Source organism: Scyliorhinus canicula, chromosome 1, assembly GCF_902713615.1.
Source record: "Scyliorhinus canicula chromosome 1, sScyCan1.1, whole genome shotgun sequence".
NCBI classification, from domain to species: Eukaryota; Metazoa; Chordata; class Chondrichthyes; order Carcharhiniformes; family Scyliorhinidae; genus Scyliorhinus; species Scyliorhinus canicula.
This window is the reverse complement of record NC_052146.1, coordinates 273,445,518-273,471,296: the sequence shown is the minus strand read 5'-3', so window position 1 is coordinate 273,471,296 and position 25,779 is coordinate 273,445,518. Positions and strand designations below refer to the sequence as shown.

General features: G+C 44.5%; 1 protein-coding gene across 2 annotated transcripts in view; it reads left to right on the top strand.

The window, feature by feature from the left end:
* Positions 1-25,779, top strand: part of camkmt (calmodulin-lysine N-methyltransferase) — a 391,947-nt gene that overhangs the window by 14,855 nt on the left and 351,313 nt on the right. The window contains exons 2-3 of one of the 2 annotated variants that reach the window (XM_038813436.1): positions 497-672; positions 2,146-2,204. In XM_038813436.1, coding sequence (XP_038669364.1) covers positions 497-672; positions 2,146-2,204 — 235 coding nt within the window. Of the gene's footprint in view, positions 1-496; positions 673-2,139; positions 2,205-25,779 lie in introns of both variants that reach the window. The other variant, XM_038813430.1, reaches the window with a different exon arrangement.

The following is a 25,779-nucleotide window of genomic DNA, read 5'->3' as shown; positions in this document are numbered from 1 at the left end:
GCGCAGTCAATAAAGATGTACGCTGCACCCTTAAGCATAGAAAGTTTACAGCACAGAAAGAGACTTGACCCACTATGTCTGTGCGGACCAAATAACGAATCACCCAGCCTAATCCCACTTTTCAGCATTTGGTTTGCAATCCTGCAAGTCACAACACTCCAGGTGCACATCCAGGCACCTCTTAAATAAGTTGAGAGTTTCTGCTGCTTCTCCCCTTTCTGGCAGTGAGTTCCAGACCCCTACTATCCTCTGAGTGAAAAACATTTCCTCATTTCCGCTCTAATCATGCTACCAATTACTTTAAATCAATGCCCCCTAATTAGTGACCCATCTGCTAAAGTAAATTGGCTCTTCCCATCCATTTTATTGATGGCCGTCATAATTTTGGACATCTTATTCAAATCTCCCCTCACCTTCCTCTTCCGAACCATCGCTCGGGCCTTCCCAAGACAAATGTGATCGTGTTAGTAAGAATGACCGCTTCTTCTTTCAACAGGTGCTGAAACAGAAGAATATAGATAAAGAACATCTGCAGCAAGTTTCTGCCAGAAGATGTTTGACTCTCAACATATTTTCCACACATGTGGTGAAGAAATTGGAGTCAGATCCTGATAACGGAATGTGGGTTGAATACACTTGCGTTCCCTATCCACAGTATCGGGTGTATTTAAGGTAATCTACTGTCTTAAATGTTTTGTTCTTGTTTGTTTGATGTGCAGCACTAAATTGTAAAAATATTCATCTCCATTTTTGTGACCTCCTAATCCTGTTCCTTGCCCCCGAATTTGGAATTTATGTTGTCTCTCCTTTGACTTCCTCTGTGGCTGTTCACACACCACACACAGTAAGAGATGCCTGAAAGGACAGCAATTTACTCCCAAGCTCCTGAAACTGCAACAGTTTAACTGACTGCTAGAGTGATCTTCCCATTACATTGGGAAACCATTTTGCCTCTTCTGGTTAGGGAACCTGTGCTATTGAGTGGTAGAGCTGAAACCTGTGTCTTATCACTTAATGTTGTACCCACCAGATACTTAAATTCACTTGACTTTCCAATTACATTGACAGGTAACAAAAAACCAAAACAGCAGAGAATGAATGCAAAATGTTTTCCGTTACTAGGCGTTGCAGCAAAAAGTTCTTAATCCAAATGATTGCTGCAGTCCTGGCCTGATATATTTGTTGAAATCTGTGAAATTAATAAGTTGCCCGAGTACATAATCACAGGCGGCACTAAAATTATCTTATTTTTTAACTTCATGTATTGTCCCTATATTTCAACTGACAAATCAATGTTCATCTCCTTTACTTCTGAGAATGCCGATACCTTTTCCTTTTAAGGTCGCTTCAAATGCAGCATTCTTGATCTTCTGTTTACAGCACTAAATTGCTGCAGTGAAAATAGATCACAAAATAAAACTCTTCCAAAGACATTCTATTCATGTATGACTTTATAAGGGCAGCACGGTGGCCTAGTGGTTAGCACAACCGCCTCACGGCGCTGAGGTCCCAGGTTCGATCCCGGCTCTGGGTCACTGTCTGTGTGGAGTTTGCACATTCTCCCCGTGTCTGCGTGGGTTTCGCCCCCACAACCCAAAAATGTGCAGAGTAGGTGGATTGGCCATGCTAAATTGCCCCTTAATTGGAAAGAATAATTGGGTAATCTAAATTTTTTTTAAAAATGTATGACTTTATAAATGTTTGGCATATTTGAGCCGTGGGTGCAGTTGATAATGTACCAACTTATCTTGTTGTCTCATGTTTTAAGTTATTATTTTGTATCTTTACTTCTGCCCCATTTTTATGTATGACCATTGTTAAGTGTTGGAAGGCTCTTTACGGGGGCATCACAGCTGTACCTGAACCTGTCCACACAAACTGCCTGCATAAGTTTCTCTGATAGGGTTATATGGATCGATATCTAGAGTTTCCCACTTGTTAACCCAGGACTGGGCCGAGATTATTCACACTGGTAAAATCAGCTGCTAAAACATATTAGAAATGTACTCACAATTTTATTTTTATTCAGCGTGATGCAGTTTGTATAATAATAATTGATAAATATAGATTAGGACTTGATTTTTAAAAATCTTTCATCATGGGAAGATTTTGTACTTAACAACCATTTACTTTGTTAAGACACAGTGTTGGCCCTCTGAATGTTGAAGATGTTCTCACCAGTTTTGACAACACAGGAAATGTCTGTGAGTTCATTTCATTTTATGTTCAAATGTGATGTGATGTTGGGAGAAAACTCATTGCAGTTTTCTTAAAGAGGCACCGTCTGTATCATGGAAAGAAAAATCACTGTGTCATTTCACGGCAGTGGTGTTTCCATGATGTTATGTCATGAGTCATGCAGATTGGGTTTGTATGCCAAGTTAATTGGCAAATGAAAATATTGTCAAAGTTTTCATGACAAAACAGTGCCTTTTTAAAGCTGGAACTGATTACACTGTAAATGTGTTTACTTGTTTGGACCTGTTACTTCACCAACACATAGTTTCACGTATTGGTTAATAAAATGATTTAAGGAAGATTGTTTTGCAGCTTTCAAATTTATAAATATGCAGCACCTTTTTTTTCTAATTTCTTTGTATTAGTCTATTGTGTTTTTGTGATTGTCTGTGTGTATGCGTAATTTTTGATGACTTCGGGTTTAAGAATAGTCACTGTGTGCATTGTTTTATTTTGGACGTGTATTTTGGATGAGATGCGTGGTTATGCTGATTAACAGAATCATGATTGTACAGTAACAGATTGGTGGAATTTATAATATTTTAGAACCAAGAAATGTATTATACAGGCAGCCTGAATACATCAAAGTCATTCTGAGATCTGCCTGAGGCACTAAAACAACACCTTAGTTGAATGTTTTTATAGCACCATTATTGGCCTTTTGAGAAAACCATTCCACGTCTTCTGTATGTTTGGGACATTGAATATAATTGTTCAGGTGATTTGGAGGTGGATGCCAGTGGAAGGGGCACAATGAGAGTGGGACTGTGCATTGACATGTCTGTTTCGAACAGGGTAAGTTGAAACTTTCCAGTCCAGAGCAATGGCTTAAGTTTTCTTATTGGGGTGGAATAACTGGGCGGTACAGTGAATTAATTAGCACATTGTCTTACAGGTTGAATGGTTGCTCTTTATTGCCTGGAAAATGGGTTTGTGGCAATAGTTGTTCAGTTGCTGAGCATATACCACTGCACCAATCTGCCCATTAACCAACATACCCTGGCACTGAATTACTAGTGATATTCTGAATGGGAAGTAGAAAATTTCACCTGCACTTGTTTTTTAAAAATAAATTTAGCATACCCAATTCATTTTTTCCAATTAAGGGGCAATTTAGCATGGCCAATCTACCTAGCCTGCACATAGAACATAGAACAGTACAGCACAGAACAGGCCCTTCGGCCCTCGATGTTGTGCCGAGCAAATGATCACCCTACTCAAACCCATGTATCCACCCTATACCCGTAACCCAACAACCCCCCCCCCCCTAACCTTACTTTTTAGGACACTACGGGCAATTTAGCATGGCCAATCCACCTAACCCGCACATCTTTGGACTGTGGGAGGAAACCGGAGCACCCGGAGGAAACCCACGCACACACGGGGAGGACATGCAGACTCCACACAGACAGTGACCCAGCCGGGAACCGAACCTGGGACCCTGGAGCTGTGAAGCATTTATGCTAACCACCATGCTACCGTGCTGCCCAAATCATCTTTGTGTTGTGGGGGCGAAACCCACGCAAACACTGGGAGAATGTGCAAACTCCACACGGACAGTGACCCAGAGCTGGTATTGAACCTGGGACCTCGGCGCCGTGAGGCTGCAGGGCTAACCCACTGCACCACAGTGCTGCCCTCTCACCTGCACTTGTGATTGCCTACAAGTGTTTGATAGTGATTCGAGAAGGAGTAGGCGAGAAGGTTGTGAGCATGGAGGGTCGGGGAGGGCGGTGGCGAGTAGAGGGGTCGGCGAGTGGTTTGTGGGAAAGACAAAGACTACATTGCTCTCGATTCCAGCAACTGACATGAGCAAATTTCGGCTTTTAATTTCACCTGATTAATTTTGTTGGGTTTGACTCTTGTTATGGGCCAGGGTTCAGTGAACCCCAAAGTGCAACATGGAGTTCACCTGACCCACGACTTTACTAGATTGTGGTATGGGGAGCACAAGGCCCACTCAACAGGTGTGGAGCAGCAGAAATTTAAAAGTAATTTTTAAAGCAAAACAATGTTTATTCTATGAACTCCGTTAACCTTTTTAAAACATACAGTGGACATCAATTCAAATACAACCCCCAAAGAATGTAATACTCTAATTAATCCTTAAACTTTCCTTTTAACATCCATAAGACAAAAAACCTTTTAACAGAAGCACATCAAGTTTAAATTCTCTACTGAGAGCAGTTATCACTCTGAATTCACCAAATGATCTCGAGATAGTCTTTAGATGGCAGAGAGATCAAAATTACACCTTCTTTTGCTGGCTTCAGCTCCAACACTAAAATGAAACCAAAAAAGACAGACACACCCAAGCTTTTCCTCAAAGCGAAACTGAAAAGCAGAGCCAGAGCTCAGCTCCACCCACACTCTGACATCACTGCAGCCACTTGAACAGACAAACATTTCTTAAAGTGACATTCCCATGACACTCTCGTCTGTTAATTTCCTGCCAAGGGGAATTCGTACCAGTTTTTTGCTCGTGGGCTAGATTGGCAGTGCACCTCATTTAATCATCAGGATGTGCGTGGCTTTAATGATTTAGGCATGTGGCCTTGTTGGACTTGCAACTTAGAGGGAACACTGTGTCTGCCTCCACAAAAGAAGAAGAGTGCAGCAGACATTGAGGTTAAGGAGAAGGAATTTGGTAAGGCCCAAAGTCGAAGAGTAATCAGGAAAGTAAATGCCTGTGGGAGCCAAGGCATAATTGCAAGTTGAATCTAAAATTGGCTCAGTGGCAGGACGCAGAAAGTCAGTGAATATTTTTGTGACTTGTTCCAGTGAAGTTCCACAGGACTCCGTCTTCCATGGTACTTATCAACTATTCATCGTGCATATAGTTGGCATGATAAAGAAATTTGAAGATGATACAAAAATTGGTTGTGCGGTTGATATTCTATAGAATACCTACAGTGAAGAAGGAGGCCATTCGGCCCATCTAGACTGCACTGACCGTCCGAAAGAGCAATCTACCTCAATCCACTTCCCTGCCCTACCCCGTAACCCTGCGCATTGATCATGGCCAATCCACCTAACCTACATGTTTTTGGACTGTGGGAGGAAACCGGAGCACCCAGAGGAAACTCAACACAGACATGGGGAGAACATGCAAACTCCACACAGACAGTCACCCAAGGCTGCAATCGAACCTGTATCCCTGGCGCTGTGAGGCAGCAGTGTTAACCACTGTGCTGTCCATTGTGTCGCTGTGCCGCCGATATTGATATTGAGGAAGAAAGCTATAGACTGCAGGGAACTATCAATGGACTGGTCAACAGAATCGTAAAATTACAAATGCAATTCAATGCAAGACTTGTGAGGTAATGCACTAGGATAGGGAAAATAAGGCACAGGATTCTACAGCAAATGGTAGGTTAGTATGAAGTGTAAATAACAGAGGGGTCTTGGACTGCATGACCACTGATTACCGAAGGAACAGGACAGGTAGATAAATTGATAAGAAAGCATTAGCTATGGGAGCGCGCAAATCCCAAGAATAAATAAAAAACGTATGTGGGACTCTTTATTAGCCAAGGCAATGGATGTTGGAGAAGGAAGGTCAGGATAGATCTATTTAAAACACTAGTTAAACCAGAGCTGGAGTACTGCATATAGTTCTTGTCACGAGTTGACAGGAAATATGTGATTCCACTAGAGTCATAGTCATAGAGGTTTACAGCATGGAAACAGGCCCTTCGGCCCAACTTGTCTTTGCCTCCCAGTGTTTACCACTAAGTTAGTCCCAATTGCCCGCATTTGGCGCATATCCGTCCATACCCATTTTACCCATATAACTGTCTAAATGCTTTTTGAAAGACAAAATTGTACCTGTCTCTACTATTGCCTCTGGCACCTCGCTCCAGGCACTCACCACCCTCTGTGTGAAAAAATTGTCCCTCTGAACCCTTTTGTATCTCTCCCCTCTCACCGTAAACATATGCCCTCCAATTTTAGACTCTCCTACCTTTGGGGAAAGATGTTGACTATCTACCTTATCTATGCCTCACATTATTTTATAGACCTTTATAAAAGTCCCAGTCTATCCAGCCTCTGCTGTTAACTCAAACCATCAAGTCCCGGTAGCATCCTAGTAAATCTTTTCTGAACTCTTCCTAGTTTAATAATATCCTTTCTGTAATCGGGTGACCAGAACTGTGCACAGTATTCCAAGTGTGGCCTGGCTCATGTCTTGTACAACTTCAACACGACGTCCCAACTCCTATATTCAATGTTCTGACCAATGAAACCAAGCATGCCGAATGCCTTCTTCACCATCCTGTCCACCTGTGACTCCACTTTCAAGGAGCTATGAACCTGTATTCCGAGATCTTTGTTCTATAATTCTCCCCAACTCCCTACCATTAACTGTAGGTCCTGCCCTGATTCAATCTATCAAAATGTATCACCTCACATTTATCTAAATTAAACTCCATCTGCCATTCACGACCCACTGGCCCAATTGGTCAAGATCCCTTTGCAATCCTAGATAACATTCTTCACTCCCCACTATGCCTCCAATCCTGGTGTCATCTGCAAACTTATTAACCAGGCCTCTTAAATTCTCACCAAATCATTAATATAAGTAACAAATAACAGTGGGCCCAGCACTGATCCCTAAGGCACACCGCTGATCACAGGCCTCCACTTTGAAAAGCAATCCTCTACAACCACCCTTTGTCTTCTGTCATCAAGCTAGTTTTGTATCCAACTGGCTACCTCACCCTGGATCCTGTGAGATTTAACTTTTTGCAACAACCTACCATGTGGTACCTTGTCAAAGGTCTTGCCAAAGTCCATGTAGACAGCGTCGACTGCATTGCCCTCATCTACCTTCTTGGTTATCCCTTCAAAAACTCAATCAAATTCGTGAGACATGATTTTCCACTCACAAAACCATGCTGACTGTCCCTAATCAGTCCTTGCCTCTCTAAATGCCTGTAGATCCTGCCTCTCAGAATACCTTCTAGCAACTTACCCACCACAGATGTTAGGCTCACTGGTCTGTAAGTTCCAGGCTTTTCCCTGTGGCCCTTTTTAAACAAAGGCACAACATTTGCTGCCCTCCCATCTTCAGGTACTTCACCCGTGGCTGTCGACGATTCAAATAGTTCTGCTAAGGAACCCGCAGTTTCCTCCCTAGCCTCCCATAATGTCCTGGGATAGACTTCATCAGGTCCTGGGGTTTATCCACCTTGACCCACTTTACAACTTCCAGCACCTCCTTCTCTGTGATATGTGCACTCCTCAAGACATCACTATTTATTTCCTCAAGTTCCCTAACATCCATGCCTTTCTCAACAGTAAAACCAATGAGAAATATTAATTTTGGATCTCACCCGTCTCTTATGGATCCGCACATAGATGTTCGGTTCTGGACAATAAAAGGGGGAAAAAAAGTATCCAAGTTTGCGGGGTCGAGTCGGGATACTTTCCTGCAAATGGCCCACAGGAGAACCTGTATGGTAAGAGAATCGGTCAAGAAATGGGCACAGTTCTGAAGGTTAGATACAAAATTGGCTAATAAGATTTAAAAGAATTGTGGTAAGTTTTAAAAAAATAATGAAAGTTAATAAGAAAACAGAATTGGTGCAGAGTAGGTATTTCCATGCCTGCGTTAGCATGTAATCAGGAAGGAATTATGAGATGAATTGAGCAATGTTATGCAGGGTGAGACCGTGGCCGGCGGTGGGTGGGGAATCCTCTATTTTGGCTGGACGATTCTCCTTTGCCTTATCTGCCAAAGCAATCTCATGTCCCCTTTTTGCCCTCCTGATTTCTCTCTTAACTGAACTCTGACAACCTCTACACTCTTCAAGGGATCCACTTGATCCCAACTGCTTATGCATGTCATATGCCTCCTTTTTAGCACCAAAGAAAGATCAGATCGGCAGGACTTCTTTTGTTTGGAACAGAGGAGTACTGAGGAAAGAATTAATTGCATAAAATTTTGAGGGGCCTGGATAGAGTGTATATGAGAGCGAGATCAATAACCGCTTGGCATAGATTTAAAGTAATTGGTAGAGTGGAGTTGAGGAGAAACTTTTTCACCCAGTGTTTGGTGCATGTCTGGAACACTACCTTGAAAGGGTTGTAAAGGCAGAAACTTTCATTGGTTTTAAAAATTGCTTAGTTATGCACTTGGAGTGCTCTAACCTACAAGGTTAAGAGCCTGTAGCTGGAAAGTGGGATTGGGCTGGATAGTTTTTTTCTCAGCTAGCACAGACACAGTCAACCAGTGGCCTCCTTCTGTGGTATATGTTTTTATGAATCCATAAACTGGTTTGCATAAAAGGGCAGACAGGAACGGATTGATATACAGGTTTTTGTTTGGGATGGCAAGAGTTTGTTTGAGTACCTCTGGGCCATGGAGGGAAATAGCCACCCCAGGTTGCTTGCTGGTATTCCTCGCTTCGTGACTTGCACTGTAAAATGCTGTGTTTATGTGGATATTGTAAGAAGCCTTACAACACCAGGTAAAAGTCCAACAGGTTTGTTTCAAACACTAGCTTTCGGAGCACTGCTCCTTCCTCAGATATGTGGATATTGGACGAGGTAAAATAGGCATGGTTGTTATACCCTATATGTTTGAAACAGTCTGTCAAGATTAATTGTGTATGCTCACATGTGAAGAATTTCAAATGGAAAGAGGTTCTGGAGGATGCTGAAAGCCTGCGGAACTGTAGTCCACCATGAAAGGATGAGAGTTGATTGGGGGAACCAAAGAAAAACCCGATCATACCGCATAGGCACTCAAGCTGCAAAAGCACTTAATCCAGTAATTAAAGCCCTCTCCAAAAACACTTCCAATTTCTCCAACACTTCCAATTTCTCCACTTACTGAGACTCACCAACATAATGCAAGGAACATTACGCTGTTAGCTCTTAATTACACGGTTGCATCTCATGCTAGAGTGCGACATAATTACCTCCCAACTTCATCTCTCATGAGAATTGGCTGTTTAGTACTTCTGAAATAACCCTGTGATCAAACACTACGCATGCATTGTCTTACGAATATCTGTTTCACTGTCATAATCATCATGTTATTAAATCCTGGGGCTGATTATATAGTTTTATGAAACAATTATTTTTCTTTTTTTTTTTCAAATGAAGTGTATAATTCTCTGGTACAGTAATCCTTATCTTCCAGCTAGTTAGGGAATCCATTGTTACAATATATAGACTGGATTATTAGGCAGGATAGGTTTGAATTACTCCTTCAGGTGTACGGTGGCTGCTGAGCATTTATATGGTAGTGGGGTGGGGGGGGGGGGGGGGGGGGGGGGGGGTAGCTATTTTAAACACCAGGTTATCATGATTTGAATTTTGCCAAATAGAAATGTATATTAAGAACTGAAATATTATGAGAAATAATATCTGACATGTATTGTGCTGCATTATATGATTTGCTGAAAACATTGTCACCTTTTTGTTGCGCAGTTTTTTTGAGACCGAATGTCTCAAATTCATGTCATCACTTGCATCCAAGATTAGCTCCTGCTGCTTCATAAAATACCATCTCCCGCAATAATGAAGTCAGTTGCCACCAATATAATCTTTACGCAATATGCCTTTCCGCAAATACAAAGGGTAATTGAGTTGCAGCACTCATGTACTTGTAAACGTTCAATGAGCTTTACTACTTGATGGCAATACATTTATATTTTGTTTTAAAAGAAAGCCTTGCAGTCTTCCTCTTTGTCAGTGCTGGCATTTACATAGTTTTTTCCCCCCTCCTGCTCTGAACTAATTTTGCCTTTAGAATAATTTGGCATAGTGACCCTTGTGTTCGCTGAGTTAATGCTATTTTTAAAAATTACAGTAATTTGTGTAGTGGGTTTTACAAACCAAAGGTTTTTTTTAAAAAAAGCTTATTCTTTCATGTTTTACAGCAAACTTTAAGTTTCTGAACTATATTTGGAGCAGTCCATCACCAAGAATGGCTCGGTAGCACTGACTACTGACAGCTGTCTGAGTCCTGGAAATCTTAGCTCTATATTGGGCTTGTGGGAGGTGATTGGGTGAACCAACATGAGGGAAGATCTCCTTGACTTTGTCCTCGCTAGTCTCCCTGCAGAAGTTGAATCTGCTCCTGACTATTGCCAGAAGTGCTTATCGCCCTCTGAGACAAAGTCCTAGCTTTGCACTGAGGACACCCCACCCCTCTATCATGTTGACTGGCCACCATGATTGTGCTAATTGGGATCAATGTAGAACAGATTGAGCAGCTCAAAAGTGAGCAACCATGAGGTGCTGTGGACCAACATCAGCAGAATTGTATTCCATTGTATTCCACCATAATCTGCAACTTCCTGACCTAGCATATCCTTCGTTCTACCGTTACCATCAAGCCAGAGGGTCAATCCTGATTCAAGGAGGAGTGTAGGAGACCATACCAAGCGTCAGGGCTTCCATATATTTTAAATCAGGTACTAGTCTGCAAAGCTAACCAGTGGAAGCAACATGTCCTCGACAGAGCTAAGTGATCCCACAACCAATGGATCAGCTGAAAGCACTGGAATTCTGCCACATCCAATTATGGTAGTGACGAACATTTCAGCAAGTAACATGAGGAAGAGGCTTCATGAACAACTTCTCTTAATGAGGCGGAGCCCAGAATGTCAGTTCAAAATATGAGGCTGAAGTGTTTGCAACCATCCTCCGTCCAAAACGCAATCAGATCATCCAACACGGCCTCCTCTTGAGGGCCCCACCATCAAAGAAGCCAATCTGCAACCAATTCGATTCACCTCACTTTAAGTCAAGGAACAGCAGAGGATCCTGGATATAGCGATGACTATGGGCCCTGAAAATGTTCCACTGTAGTGCTGAAGCTTTGCTCCAGAACCAGCTGCGCCTCACCTGAGCTGCATCTACAGGATGGTGTGAAAAGTGGTCCAGGCATGCCCTGTCCACAAGCAGGAGAAATCCAACCTGGCCAGTCAATGCTGCATTTGCATACTGTGTTAAGTAATGGGTTAAGAGACATTCCAATTAGTTGTCTCATTTATGTTAAGTATCCAATAATTGACACTGATGTAAAAGAGGCTTCAGGTGGCCTTTGTGTCAGGTGATGTGATGATAGAGTTTTGTGCAGAGTCTGTTAAAGTAAAATAATGGTGTTTGTGAAAAGGAGCAGAACCTTTGACTCTTTGTACAACAGCTGCTAAACATCTAACATACTGTCATACCTCAGCAAAATGATTGAAGGTGTTGTGGACAGCACTCACCAAAAAAACGCTCAGCGGCACCCTACCCCAGATCTCATTACAGCCTTGTTCAAACATGGATAAAAGAGATGAATTCCAGAGGTGAAGTGAGAGTGACTTCCCTTGACATCAAGACAGAATGTGACCAAGTGTGGCATCAAGGAGCCCTCGTGGAATTGAAGACAGTGAGATTCAGAGTGTGGTGGGGAGAACGCTCCACCGGCTGGAGTCATACCTATTGCAAAGGAAGATGGTTCAGCTGTTCAAGTACCAGGACATCATTACAGAGATTCTTCAGGGAAGTATCCTTGACTCAACCATTTTCATTTGTTTGATCAGAAACCTTCTTTCCATCATTAGGCCAGAGGCGAGGATGTTTGTTGATTATCACATACCTTCGATTTCTTGTCTTTTTTAAAATTAAGGGACAATTTAGCATGGCCAATCCACCTATCTTGTACATCTTTGGGTTGTGGGGATGAGACCCACGCAAACACCTGGAGAATGTGCAAACTCCACACAGACAGCGACCCGGGGCTGGGATCGTACCTGGGTCCTTGGCGTCGTGAGGCAGCAGTACTAACCACTGCGCCACCGTGCTGCCACTGCACACCTTAGATAATGAAACAGTATGTACCTGCAAGCAGCAGGTTTGGGCAAATAATCAAGCCAGTTGCTTTGTCCTGAATGGTGTCAAGATTTTTGTGTCGTTGGAGCTCCACTCATCCTGGCAAGTGGGGAGTCTTACATCGCACTTCGGACTTGTGCCTTGTAGATGGTGGAAATGTTTTGGGGAGTAAGGATGTGGGTTATTTACTGCCAGTGTCCTAGCCCCTGACCTGCTCTTGTCGCCACAGCATTTATGTGGCTCGTCCAGTTCAGTTTCTTTTCTTTCCTTTTAAAAAAAAATTAGAGTACCCAATTCATTTTTCTAATTAAGGGGCAATTTAGCGTGGCCAATGCACCTACCCTGCACATTTTTCGGTTTGTGGGGGCGAAACCGACGCAAACACATGGAGAAGGTGCAAACTCCACACGGACAGTGACCCAGAGCCGGGATTGAACCTGGGACCTCCGCACCGTGAGGCAGCAGCACTAACCACTGCACCATCGTGCTGCCCGTCCAGTTCAGTTTCTGATCAGTAGTAACCCCAAAATGTTGTTAGTTGGGATTCAAGTGATGGTAATGCCATTGAATGTCAAACGGCGGTCGTTAGATCCTTTCTTGGTGGAGATGGTCATTACTTGGCACTTCTATGGGACGAAAGTTACTTGCCACTTGTCAGCCCATGCCTGTATATTGTGCAGATCTTGCTGCATTTGGACATGGACATCTTCATTTCATGAGGCGTCGCAAATAATACTGCAATCATCAGAGATTATCCCCCACTTCTGACAAGGTCAAGGATGAAGCAGCTGAAGTTGGTTGAGCTAAGCACACAACGTCTGCAGTGATGTCCTGGAGTTGAGATGATTGACCTTCCTTTGTGCTACATATGGCAACTATGGAGAGTATTCCCCATGATTCCCATTGGCTCCAGTTTTGCTAGGGCTCGACAAATGCTGCCTAGATGTCAAGGGCAGTCACTCTCACCTCATCTCTGGAGTTCAGTTCTTTTGTCCGTGTTTAAACCAAGGCATTATGAGGTCAAGAGCTAAATGGCACTGGCGGAACAAAAACTAAGTGCCTGTGAGCTGGTTCTTGCAAAACAAGTACTTCTTGAGAGCACTATTGATGTCCCCCAGGACAGGCATGGGCAATTTTCCATATTTCCAGGTACATGCCAATGCTGTAGCTGTATTGGCTAGAATTGTGGCAAGATCTGAAGCACACTTCTTCAGTACTATTGCTGGAATATCGTCAAGGCTCATAGTCTTTGCAGTATCTAGTGCCTTCATCCATTTCTTGATATCATGTGGGGTGAATCAAATTGGTTGAAGTCAGTCATCTGATGCTGGGGACCTTCAGAGGATACGGAGATGGATTACTTGGCACCCCTGGCTGAAGATTATTGCGAATGCTTCAGCCTTATCTTTTTAACCGATGTTCTGGGCTCCATCCATCATTGAGGATGGGGATATTTATGGAGCCTCCTCATCAAATTAGTTGTTCAATTGTCCACCATTATTCACACTAAATGTGTCAAGGCTGCAGAACTTCGATCTTATCCGTTGGTTGTGGGGTTGCTTAGCCCTGTCTATCACTTGCTGTTTATCACGCAGGTAGTCTTATGTTGTAGCTTCCCCAGGTTAACACCTCATTTTCATTAGTTATACCTGGTGCTGCTCCTGGCAAGCCCTGCCTCACTTTTCATTGAAGCAGGGTTGATCCCCTGGCTTGGTGGTAATGGTAAAGTGGGGAATATGCTGGGCCATGAGGTTACAGATTGTGATTGAATACAATTCTACTATTGTTGATGGTCCACAGTGCTTTATCGATTCCCAGGTTTGAGATGCTGCACCTGTCAAAATCATAGAATTTACAGTGTAGAAGGAGGCCATTCGGCCCATCGAGTCTGCACCAACCCTTGGAAAGAGCACCCCATTTAAGCCCACACATCCAACCTATCTCAGTAACCCAGTAACCCCACGTAACGTTTTTGGACACTAAGGGCAATTTATCATGGCGAATCCACCTAACCTGCACATCTTTGGACTGTGGAAGGAAACCGGACCGGTACCTGGAGGAAACCCACGCAGACACGGGGAGAACGTGCAGACTCTGTACAGACAGTGGCCCAAGCCGCAAATCACTCTCACTTAATATGGTAATAGTGCTACATAACACTATCTTCAATGTGAAGACTCCCATCATTACTGTCATGGACGGATATACCTGCGGCAGGCAGGTTGGTGAGGATGAGATCAAGCCTGATTTTCCCCGAGCGGTATGGTGGTGTAGTGGTTAGCACTGCTGCCTCATGGCGCTGAGGACCTGGGTTCGATCCCGGACTCATGTCACTGTCTGTGTGCAGTTTGACAATTCACTCAGTGTCTGCGTAGCTCTCACCCCCACAGCCTAAAAGATGTGCAGGTTAGGTGGATTGGCCATGCTACATTGTCTTTAATTGGAATTTTGTTCTTAAAATTGATTTTCCTTCTTGTTGGTTCCCTCACTACCTGCCTTAGACCCAGCCTACGCAGCCACGTCCTTTAGAACCCGGCTAGCTGGGCCTGTCTTGGTGTTACCGAGTCACTCTTGGTGATGGATGGTGTTACTGAGTCACTCTTGGTGGTGGATGGTGTTACCGAGTCACTCTTGGTGGTGGATGGTGTTACTGAGCCACTCTTGGTGATGGACCGTGTTACCGAGTCACTCTTGGTGGTGGATGGTGTTACCGAGTCACTCTTGGTGGTGGATGGTGTTACTGAGCCACTCTTGGTGATGGACCATGTTACCGAGTCACTCTTGGTGGTGGATGGTGTTACTGAGCCACTCTTGGTGATGGACCGTGTTACTGAGTCACTCTTGGTGATGGATGGTGTTACCGAGTCACTCTTGGTGGTGGATGGTGTTACTGAGCCACTCTTGGTGATGGACCGTGTTACTGAGCCACTCTTGGTGATGAACCGTGTTACCGAGTCACTCTTGGTGATGGACCGTGTTACTGAGTCACTCTTGGTGATGGACCGTGTTACTGAGTCACTCTTGGTGATGGATGGTGTTACCGAGCTACTCTTGGTGATGGGTGGTGTTACCGAGTCACTCTTGCTGATGGATGGTGTTACCGAGTCACTCTTGGTGATTGATGGTGTTACTGAGTCACTCTTGGTGATTGATGGTGTTACCGAGTCACTCTTGGTGATGGACCGTGTTACCGAGTCACTATTGGTGATGGACCGTGTTACCGAGTCACTATTGGTGATGGACCGTGTTACCGAGCTACTCTTGGTGATGGACCGTGTTACTGAGTCACTCTTGGTGATGGATGGTGTTACTGAGTCACTCTTGGTGATGGATGGTGTTACCGAGCTACTCTTGGTGATGGATGGTGTTACCGAGTCACTCTTGGTGATGGATGGTGTTACCGAGTCACTCTTGGTGATGGGCCGTGTTACCGAGTCACTCTTGGTAATGGATGGTGTTACTGAGTCACTCTTGGTGATGGACCGTGTTACCGAGCTACTCTTGGTGATGGGCCGTGTTACCGAGTCACTCTTGGTGATGGACCGTGTTACTGAGTCACTCTTGGAGATGGACCGTGTTACTGAGTCACTCTTGGTGATGGACCGTGTTACTGAGTCACTCTTGGTGATGGACCGTGTTACCGAGCTACTCTTGGTGATGGGCCGTGTTACCGAGTCACTCTTGGTGATGGACCGTGTTACTGAGTCACTCTTGGTGATGGATGGTGTTACCGAGCTACTCTTGGTGATGGACCGTGTTACTGAGTCACTCTTGGTGATGGGCCGTGTTACCGAGTCACTCTTGGTGATGGACCGTGTTACTGAGTCACTCTTGGTGATGGGCCGTGTTACTGAGTCACTCTTGGTGATGGACCGTGTTACTGAGTCACTCTTGGTGATGGACCGTGTTACTGAGTCACTCTTGGTGATGGATGGTGTTACTGAGTCACTCTTGGTGATGGACCGTGTTACTGAGTCACTCTTGGTGATGGGCCGTGTTACCGAGTCACTCTTGGTGATGGACCGTGTTACTGAGTCACTCTTGGTGATGGATGGTGTTACCGAGTCACTCTTGGAGATGGATAGTGTTACCGAGTCACTCTTGGTGATGGACTGTGTTACCGAGTCACTCTTGGTGATGGACTGTGTTACTGAGTCACTCTTGGTGATGGACCGTGTTACCGAGTCACTCTTGGTGATGGGCCGTGTTACCGAGTCACTCTTGGTGATGGATGGTGTTACCGAGTCACTCTTGGTGATGGACCGTGTTACTGAGTCACTCTTGGTGGTGGACCGTGTTACTGAGTCACTCTTGGTGATGGATGGTGTTACCGAGTCACTCTTGGAGATGGATGGTGTTACCGAGTCACTCTTGGTGAAGGATGGTGTTACCAAGTCACTCTTGCTGATGGACCGTGTTACCGAATCACTCTTGGTGATGGCCAGTGACATCTCCCAGTCAAAGTACATTTTACATCCTTGCCACCCTCCAGTAATTCCTCCAAGTAGTGTTCAACTTGGAGGAGCACTGATTCATCAGAGGGTTCTGCGGTGCATGGTGATCAGCAGGAGGTTTCCTTACCCATGTTTGACCTAATGCCATGAGACTACATGGGGTCGAGATTTGATACTGAGGACTCTCAGGCCAACTCCCTCCTGACTGTATGTCACTCACTATGCCACCACCTCTGTGGGTCTGTCCCAGGGATGGTGTGGGTGGTGTCTGGGGCATTATCTGTAAGGTCTGATTCTGTGAGTGTGACTGTGTCAAGCTGCTGTTTGACTAATATGTAAGATAGCTCTCCAAAGTGTTGCCATTGCTGTGTTTGGTTTAATTCCCTTTAGATTTTTCAGCAGTTTGATGCAACAGAGTGGCTGGCCATGCCATTTCGCAGGGCGTTTAAGAGTCAACCATATTGCTGTGGGTCTGGAGTCGGATGTTATGTAAACTAGACTAGGTAAGGATCGCAGATTTCTTCCCCAATCGACAATTGTTTCATGGTCATCATTAGACATTTAATTTCAGATTTTTATTCAAGTCAAATTTCACCATTTGTCATGGTGTGATTTGAATCTGGGCCCCCGGAACATAACCGTGTTCACTGGATTACTAGTCCACTATGCCACCGCCTCCCCGACTTGGAAGAATATCACTGTTCCACTTGTTGCTGGATTAAAATCCTGGAACTCCCTTCCCAACAGCACTGTGGGAACACTTTCACCATATGGCCTGCATACCTAGAAACATTGTAAATAGGAGCAGGAGGAGGCCATTTGGCCCTTCGAGTCTGCTCTGCCATTCATTATGATCAGGCGGATCATCCAACTCAATAGCCTAATCCCACTTTCCCTCATACCCTTTGATCCTCTTCACCCTAAGTGCGATATCTAACTGCTTCTTTAAACCATACAATATTTTGGCCTCAACTACTTCCTTTGGTAACGAATTCCACAGGCTCACCACTCTCTGGGTGAAGAAATTCTCCTCATCTCTGTCCTAAATGGTCTACGCTGGATCCGCAGACTGTGATTCCTGGCTCTGGACACACCCACTATCAGGTGGGATTCTCTGATCCCATGCCGGTTCGGAAAATTGATGGGGGGATTGGGGGGGGGGGGGGAGGGACACGCAAATCCTGCCATGCCGCTCCGATGCCAGGCCGCCGATTCTCCGGCGACCGGAGAATCGTCACCAATCGTACCGGCGCGATCGCCGCAGCGCAGTCGGGGACTGCTGAATGCGCCCCCCCCCCCCCCCCCCCCCCCCCGCCGCCGATTCTCCGCCCGCGACAGGCTTCGTGCCCTCCGAGTCCCGTCGGCATCGTTCGTGTGTGGTCCTACCCAGCGGGACCTCAGTGTTCTGGCTGCGGGGCTGTCCTGGTGGCGGAGGGAGGATCTGACTCCGGGGGGGGGCCTCCACAGTTGCCAAGCCCGCGATCAGGGCTACCCATCGACGGGCGGGCTCATTCCGGGGAGGGCCTATGTTCCTCTGCGCGAGGCCCCTGTAGGGCTCCGCCATGTTGCGTGAGGGCTGGCACGGAGACGGCCATGGTGTACATGCGTGGACCCGTGCCAGCCGTGGCGCACATGCGCGGACCTGCGGTCGTAGGTGCTGGGGCCTGTATCAGCAGCTGGAGCTGCGTGAGGTGCTCATCTATCCCTGACCTTCTGTTTTGTTTCACCTTCTCTTACACAGTATATCCATCGCCTTTCTCTTTCTCTTTAACTCTGAAGAGGCTGTAGACCCAAAAGGTTAACTCTGTTTCTCTCTCCACAGATGTTGCCAGATCTGCTGAGTGTATCTAACATCTTCTGTTTTTATTATTGGAGATTGATTCAGTTGGTTATTTCAAAGGATTTTGAAATGTGCTAAACAAGGGAATTTGAGTTTGCCCTCAGTAGAAACGCAGATTTTCTACAGTGCAAAAGCAGGCCATTCGCACAATTTTGTCTGCACCGGCCCTCTGAAAGAGCAACCTAGCCAGCCCCCCCCTCCCTCCCTCCCTCCCTGAAAGAGCACCAGCGCCACCCCCCCCCCCCCCCCCCCCCCCTCCTCCCCCTCCTGTCCCCTCCCCCTTCCCATCCCCATCACTCCCACTAACCTGCACACCTTTGGACATCTGGAAGATGCCTTGCATCGAACAGTGGGGTCATGATTTTGAGTGCTTAAACAATTGGATGCTTGTTTCTCCTCTTTTATTGAGATATTAAACACGTTCAAATGCTTACAACTGGCTTAAAATCTTAACCATGCAGGTAAATATTGTTCAATTGAGGATTAGAAATATTTGGCAGCTACAGTTGTTTTCTCTGCCAAAACAGTGTATTGAACGGATCACTAAAATTCCTTGGATATTTGCGTTTTTATGGACTTTTTATGATCACGACCAAATTTATTGTATGCGCTTTCCAGAAGATTAGATGTACTTAAAGTAAAGCACAACTAATGCCAAAGTAAGGCACAATTAATGCCAATCAATAAACACCTGCAAGAATGTTGCTCAACTAGTCAAATAGCGGCTTAACCCACATAAATAATGTGGTCAAATTCATCTGCTGCTGTTAAAAGTGGAAGCATAGGGCTGAAAATGCAAGTTATAATTTACAGATCAAGATTTTCAGAGCAAAGGTTTTGACACAAGAGTGCAGCAGTACATACTATAAAAAGTAAAGGAATTGGCTATCGTGGAGCAGAGGATCAAATATGCATGATAGGCAATAACACAAGAGCATGGGATGTGTGTGTGCTGCATGCCAGGAGGCACCAGAAGGGTATCTGGAAGGGGGTATAGCTTGGAGGTAGGTGGCAAGATGAGAACCTAAAAGGGCAGCATGTTGGCGCAGTGGTTAGCACTGCTGCCCCCTGGCGCCGAGGTCCCAGATTCGATCCCGGCTCTGGGTCACTGTCCGTGTGGAGTTTGCACATTCTCCCTGTGTTTGCATGCGTTTCGCCCCCACAACCCAAAGATGTGCAGGCTAGGTGGATTGGCCACGCTAAATTGCCCTTTAATTGGAAAAAATAATTGGGTACTTTAAATTTATTTTAAAAAGATGAGAAATTAAAATGGGTACGCCGTGGTAAGTTATCAATCTCCTTTTGAAATTAGTTTTGTTTTATTTCATGAATATGGTGTGATTTAGGAACATAGGCCATTCAGCCCGTCGAACGTGCTCTGCCATTCAACTAGACCAAGGCTGATCATCTACCTCAGTGCTACTTTCCCACACTTTCTCCACATGTCTTAAGGTCACTTGCCTCCAGAATTCTTCCAATCTTTTTTTTTGAACATGCACAATGATTAAGCTTCCACAACCCTCCGGGGTAGAGAATTCCAAAGATTCACCACCCTCTTGAGTGAAGAAATTCCACCTCATCGCAAACTTAAATGGCCTAGCCCTTATCCTGTAATTATGTCCCCTGGTTTTAGACTCCTCAACTGATCCATATCCACTCTGTAAGAATTTTCTAAGTTTCAATGAGGTCACTCCACATCAATCTCCCCAATCTCTCGTCATAAGGACAATCCCACCATCCTCGGGATTGATTTGATAAACTTCTGCTGCACTCCGTCTATGGCGAGTATATCACTGCTTAAATAAGGGGACCAAAACTATACACAGTACTCCAGGTGAGGTCTCACCAAGGCTCTGTACAATTGCAGCAAGACTTCTTTACTCCTGGACTCAAATCCCCTTGCAATTAAGGCTAACACACCATTTGCCTTTCTAATTGCTTTTTCCACCTGCATGCTAATTTTTGTGACTCATGAACAAGGACACCCGGGTCCCTTTGAACATCCACATTTCCCAACCTCTAATCATTTGAGGAATATTCAGCCTTTCTGATTTTTTTCTATCAAAGTGAATAACTTCACACTTCTTCACATATTCCATCTGCCACGTTCTAACCTATTTACTTTGCCTGTTGAAGTCCTTAAGCCTCCTTGAATGCTGCTCGTAACTTCCATGCTATTTGATGTCATCAACAAATTTGGAAATATTACAATTGGTCCCTGCATCCAAGTCATTGATATAGATTTTCTAACGGGTGTGGATCTAGCTGATCCTTGCTGTACCTCTCTTGTAACATTGTAACAGCTTGTCATCCTGAGAATGATCCGCTTATTTCTACTGTGTGATTTCTGTCTGTTAACCAATTCCCAATCCATAATCCCATACTGTCTAATATTATTTACTGATCTTATCAAAATCCTTCTGAAAATCCGAACACATCACACCTACTGGTTCACCTTTATCAATGCTACAAATAACCCCAACCAGTTTGTTAAGCATGATTTCCCTTTCATAACTCCATCTTGACTGTTGATTTTGCCACTTTTCTGAATGCCTAGTTATCACATCCTTTGTAAAAGATTTGAACAATTTCCCTGCTACTGATGTCGAACTAACAGGTCTGTCATTTTCAATTCTCCCTCTTCTTCCCTCCTTAAATAGTGGGGATGCATTAGCTACTTTCCAGTCCGCAGGAATCTATAGAGTTTTGAAAGATAACCAACAATGCATCCACTTTCGCTCTAGCTACCTCCTTCAACATTCTGGGATGAAGCTCATCTGGTCCAGGGGATTTATCAACCTTCAATTCAGTTAACTTTTTAAGTACTACCTCGTTACTAATTTCTTTTAGTTCCTCAGTTTCAAAAATTCCTTTGTCGCTTAGTGTTTCTGGGAGATTTTCTTAATCTTTCATGTGGACAGACACAAAGTAACTTTAGTTCCTCTGCCATTTGCCTGTTCTCCACTATAAATTTTTCTGTGCCCACCTGTAATGGTCCCACATTTGTCCTAGCTAATCTTCCTTTTGCATACCTAAAGAAGCTTTTACAGTCCGCTTTTATGTTCTTTATTAGTTTGCATTCACATTCTCTTTTCTCTCTTTTTAATCAGTTTCTTGGTCCTCCTTTGCTGGGTTGTGAACTGTTCCCAATCCTCAGGCGTACCACATTTTCTGGCGTTCTTCTAAGCCACTTTCTTTGATCGAAGGCAATCTTTGACTTATTTTGTTAACCATGGTTGATATATCTTTCCCTTTGGGTGTTTGTGCCTTGGAGGAACGTATAACTGTTGTGGACTGTGTAGTGTTTCTTTAAATACTAGCCATTGCCTGTCTATTGTCAAATCTTTGAGTGTATTTTCCCAATCCACTATTGCAAACTTGCCACTCATACGTCCTAATTTCCTTCCTTCAGTTTCAGAATCAACTACATTGCGTTCAAGCTGAAGGCAAAATTCCATCATATTATGGTCACTATTTCCCAAAGGCCCCTTGACAGCAAAGTTATTCATTCGCCCTTTCTCATCACACAACCCTAAATCCAAAATAGCTCGAACCCTAGTTGGCTCCCCAATGTACTGCTCCAGAAACCAATATTGTACACACTGCAAGAATTTCTCTTCCTCAGCATTCGGTACTCATTTGTTTAACCCAGTCTATGTATATATTGAAGTTGTCCATCATTACGATATTTCCCACATTACGTCCATCTATTAATTCCTGATTTATACCGTGCTCAATATTAGCACTAGAATTTGGTGGCCTATAAACAACTCCCACCAATGTTTGCTGCTCCTTGTTAATTCTTGGCACTACCCAAACTGATTCTGCATCTTGACCAAGATCCTCTCTTACTAACATGCTGATCTTGTCCCTTATTAAGTGTGCTACCTCAACTTATTTTCCTTTTTGCCTATCCCTCCTAAATGTCGAATATTTAAAAAAAATAAATTTAGAGTACCCAATTCATTTTTTCCAATCAAGGGGCAATTTAGCGTGGCCAATGCACCTAATCTACACGTCTTTGGGTTGTGGGGACGAAACCCAAGTAAACACGGGGAAAATGTGCAAACTCCTCACGGATAGTGACCCAGAGCCGGGATCGAACCTGGGTGCTCGGCGCCGTGAGGCAGCATTGCTAACCACTGCGCCACCGTGCTGCCCAGCCCAAATGTTGAATTTTCTTGATATTCAATTCCGAATTGTGGTCGCCCTGGAGCCACATCTCCGTAATGACATTAAATCATACCCATTCCATTTACCTCAGTTTGTGCATTCAAACCTTTGAGCGAGTGCTTCGTGCTTTAATTCTGTTTTTTATTAATGTTATTCTCTATTCTGATTCTATCTGATGCTTGTCTATTCTTCATCTGTCTGCTATTTTTATGTTCTCTTTTTCTTTACGCTTTTTGAATCTCGGGATCCCATCCTCCTGCCAATCTAATTGAAACCCCTCCAACAGCACGAGGAAATCTCACTGCGAGGATGTTAGTCCCGGTCTTGCCAATTTGCAGCCCATCCATCTTACACAGGTGCCGCCTGCCCCAGAACCGGTCCCAATGTCTCAGAAATCTGATGCCCTCCCTCCTACACCAGTTAGCCAGTGTTCAATCGCTCAATTCTCCGATTTCTATCCCCATGTGAGCCTGGAAGTAATCCTGAGATTACTGCTTTTGGCTGGTTTAGCTCACAGGGCTAAATCGCTGGCTTTTAAAGCAGACCAAGCAGGCCAGCAGCACGGTTCGATTCCCGTACCAGCCTCCCCGGACAGGCGCCGGAATGTGGCGACTAGGGGCTTTTCACAGTAACTTCATTGAAGCCTACTCGTGACAATAAGCGATTTTCATTTCATTTTCATTTTGAGGCCTGGGTTTTCAATCTCCATCCCAGCTTCCTGACATCTGCTTTCAGGACCTCATCCTCCTTCCTGTCCAAGTCATTGGTACCAAATTGGACTACGACCTCTGGCTGCCTCCCCCAGAAGAATGTCTTGCAGCAGCTCCCGGCACCAGGGAGGCAACATACTATCCTGAAGTCACATCTACACTGACTCTTCTAACGAATGAATTCCCTATCATGACTGCTCTTCCCCTTTTCTTCCTCCTCTCCTGTACAGCTGAGCCACGTGTGGCACAGAAAACTTGGCTTTGACAGCATTCCTCAGAGGAACCAACACTCTCACCAGTATCTAATACGGAAAACCAATTAACGTGCAGGACCTCAGGGGACTTCTGCACTACCTTGCCTGGTTCTCTTGGACTGCCTCATCGTCACCCATTCCCTTTCTGCTTCCGTGCTCTGAGCGTGTAGTGTGACCATCTCTCCAAACCATATGACTCTCATCCTCGTGGAAGCGCCATAGTGACTCCAGCCATCGTTCGAGCTCCGAAACCTGGAGCTCATATTTCTGCAGATGGTGATTCCTGCACATGTGGTCGGCTAGGTCATTGGTTGTGTCCATGGCTTCCGACATACTACAGGACACATTCCTTGTGACTGAGCTTCCCCACTATGCCTTAACTTGACTTCACTTAGATTAACTTTATTTTACTTTGGGGTTTACTTATATTAACTTTATTTTACTTGGCCGTAACTTGATAAGCCTTGCAAATATCGCTAAGTCTTGCGAGTACAGATAAATCTGACTAATAAACACGTTTCACGAGTTGCATTAAACCTTACTTAAAGTATCTCTTTGCCCTGCGCACTGAATTACCACATGAACCTAATTCGCTACTCACTCTGTCTCCGTCTCACTCGGGCAGTCTCCTGACCCTGCGCCCCTTACTGACTTTGTTTTATATTGGGAATAATGGATAGATGCCTGTGAATAATCTGATCAGAGTTGAAATGTGTCGTAAACAAACATTCCCTTGAAGTTGAGTGAATCTGATAGAAAGAAGTCGTATATGCCCTCAGGATGTCCTGAAGCAATTCACAGTCAATGAATTAGTTTTTAATCACCATTATAGTGCAGTGACACGGCAGACACTTTGCACACAGCAGTGTCCTAGAAATTGCAATTAAATAAATTATCAAACAATTTGTTTTAGTGGTGGTGATGAAGGGATACATGTTGGCCATTGCATCAAGAGATCCTCTCTGCTCTATTTTAAATCAAACCATGGGATTTTTATCCCCTACCTGATCAGGGCCTGCTCTTTATTCAACATCTGGGCTGAATTCTCTGCCTCCCGACGCCGACAGTTAGAACTGCGATCGGGTGGAGAATAGTGGGTAATGGAAAAATTGTGATTTGCGCCCAAGTAATAATAATAATAACTGTTTATTGTCACAAGTAGGCTCCAGTGAAGTTACTATGAAAAGCCCCTAGTCGCCACATTCCGGCGCCTGTTCGGGGAGGCCGGTAAGGGAAGTGAGTAAGTGGGCAAGTAGGCAGAGGGACCTGATTCTAGATCTTTCCTAGTGTTGTGAAGTAACCACTAGGTGGTGTCAGCACCATCACTACTGGAATGTTCAACTGTTCCCTTTGCACAACAGTACTGTCACCCACAACAAAGCTGTCATTGTTGGTGGCACTGTAATACAAAAATAGTCTCAGTAATTGAATAAATTGACCAAGATACCAAAGATCTGATGCTACCTGTGGAGTTATGAACCTTCAAAAAAAGAGGCAATAAACTGAGAGAGTGGTGGTGGGGGGGGGGAGGGGGGGTGGGTGGAGGGAGGGAGGGAGGGAGAGAGAGAGGGAGAGAGAGAGAGGGAGAGAGAGAGGAGAGAGAGAGAGAGAGAGTAGCACCCTCCCAGGCAACTGCAGTAACATTCTATGTTAGCCATCTGATAGCACTGGAGAACGATTGCTGAAAACTACTTCACTTTGTGCTTCACTGAATCGGAATGGGGATCAAATATGTAACACACACACACACCAATCCTTGCAATGATACTCCAAGGTCCTGCACCATAATATCCCCAAGTAAAAGAAGCATTGCTTAAACCTGTGAGCCAGGCTGTGTGGCTGTTATCCCGAACAATGGCCTGCTCAATAGCTAACATTGTTTATTGTAAAATCATTTACAAAGGTTGTTGCTTAGCGTTTTTCCATTGTGGAATTTACTAATTTACTAGTCAATGACCTGCTGACCTTCAAGGAGCTTAAATGCCTATTAATGCTGAATTTCTAACTACCATAGGAGGCTGATTTTGTAATAAAATCTCACTTTGTGTTGCTTTAACTGTGGGGGAATTATAAATGCAATTAACATCATCATGTAAAACTACCATCCAGCTAACCTTGTGCTGAGTGCCACATTGGCAGTATGGGGAGGAACCTTTGTGAGAATTACTGCTGAAAGTGTTAGTCAGTATTTTGCAGTTTGTCCCTGGTGACAAGGGTCGTATCTTAAATTGGCTAACAGCCCCTTCTTACCAAGGTATATATTTCATCCTTAA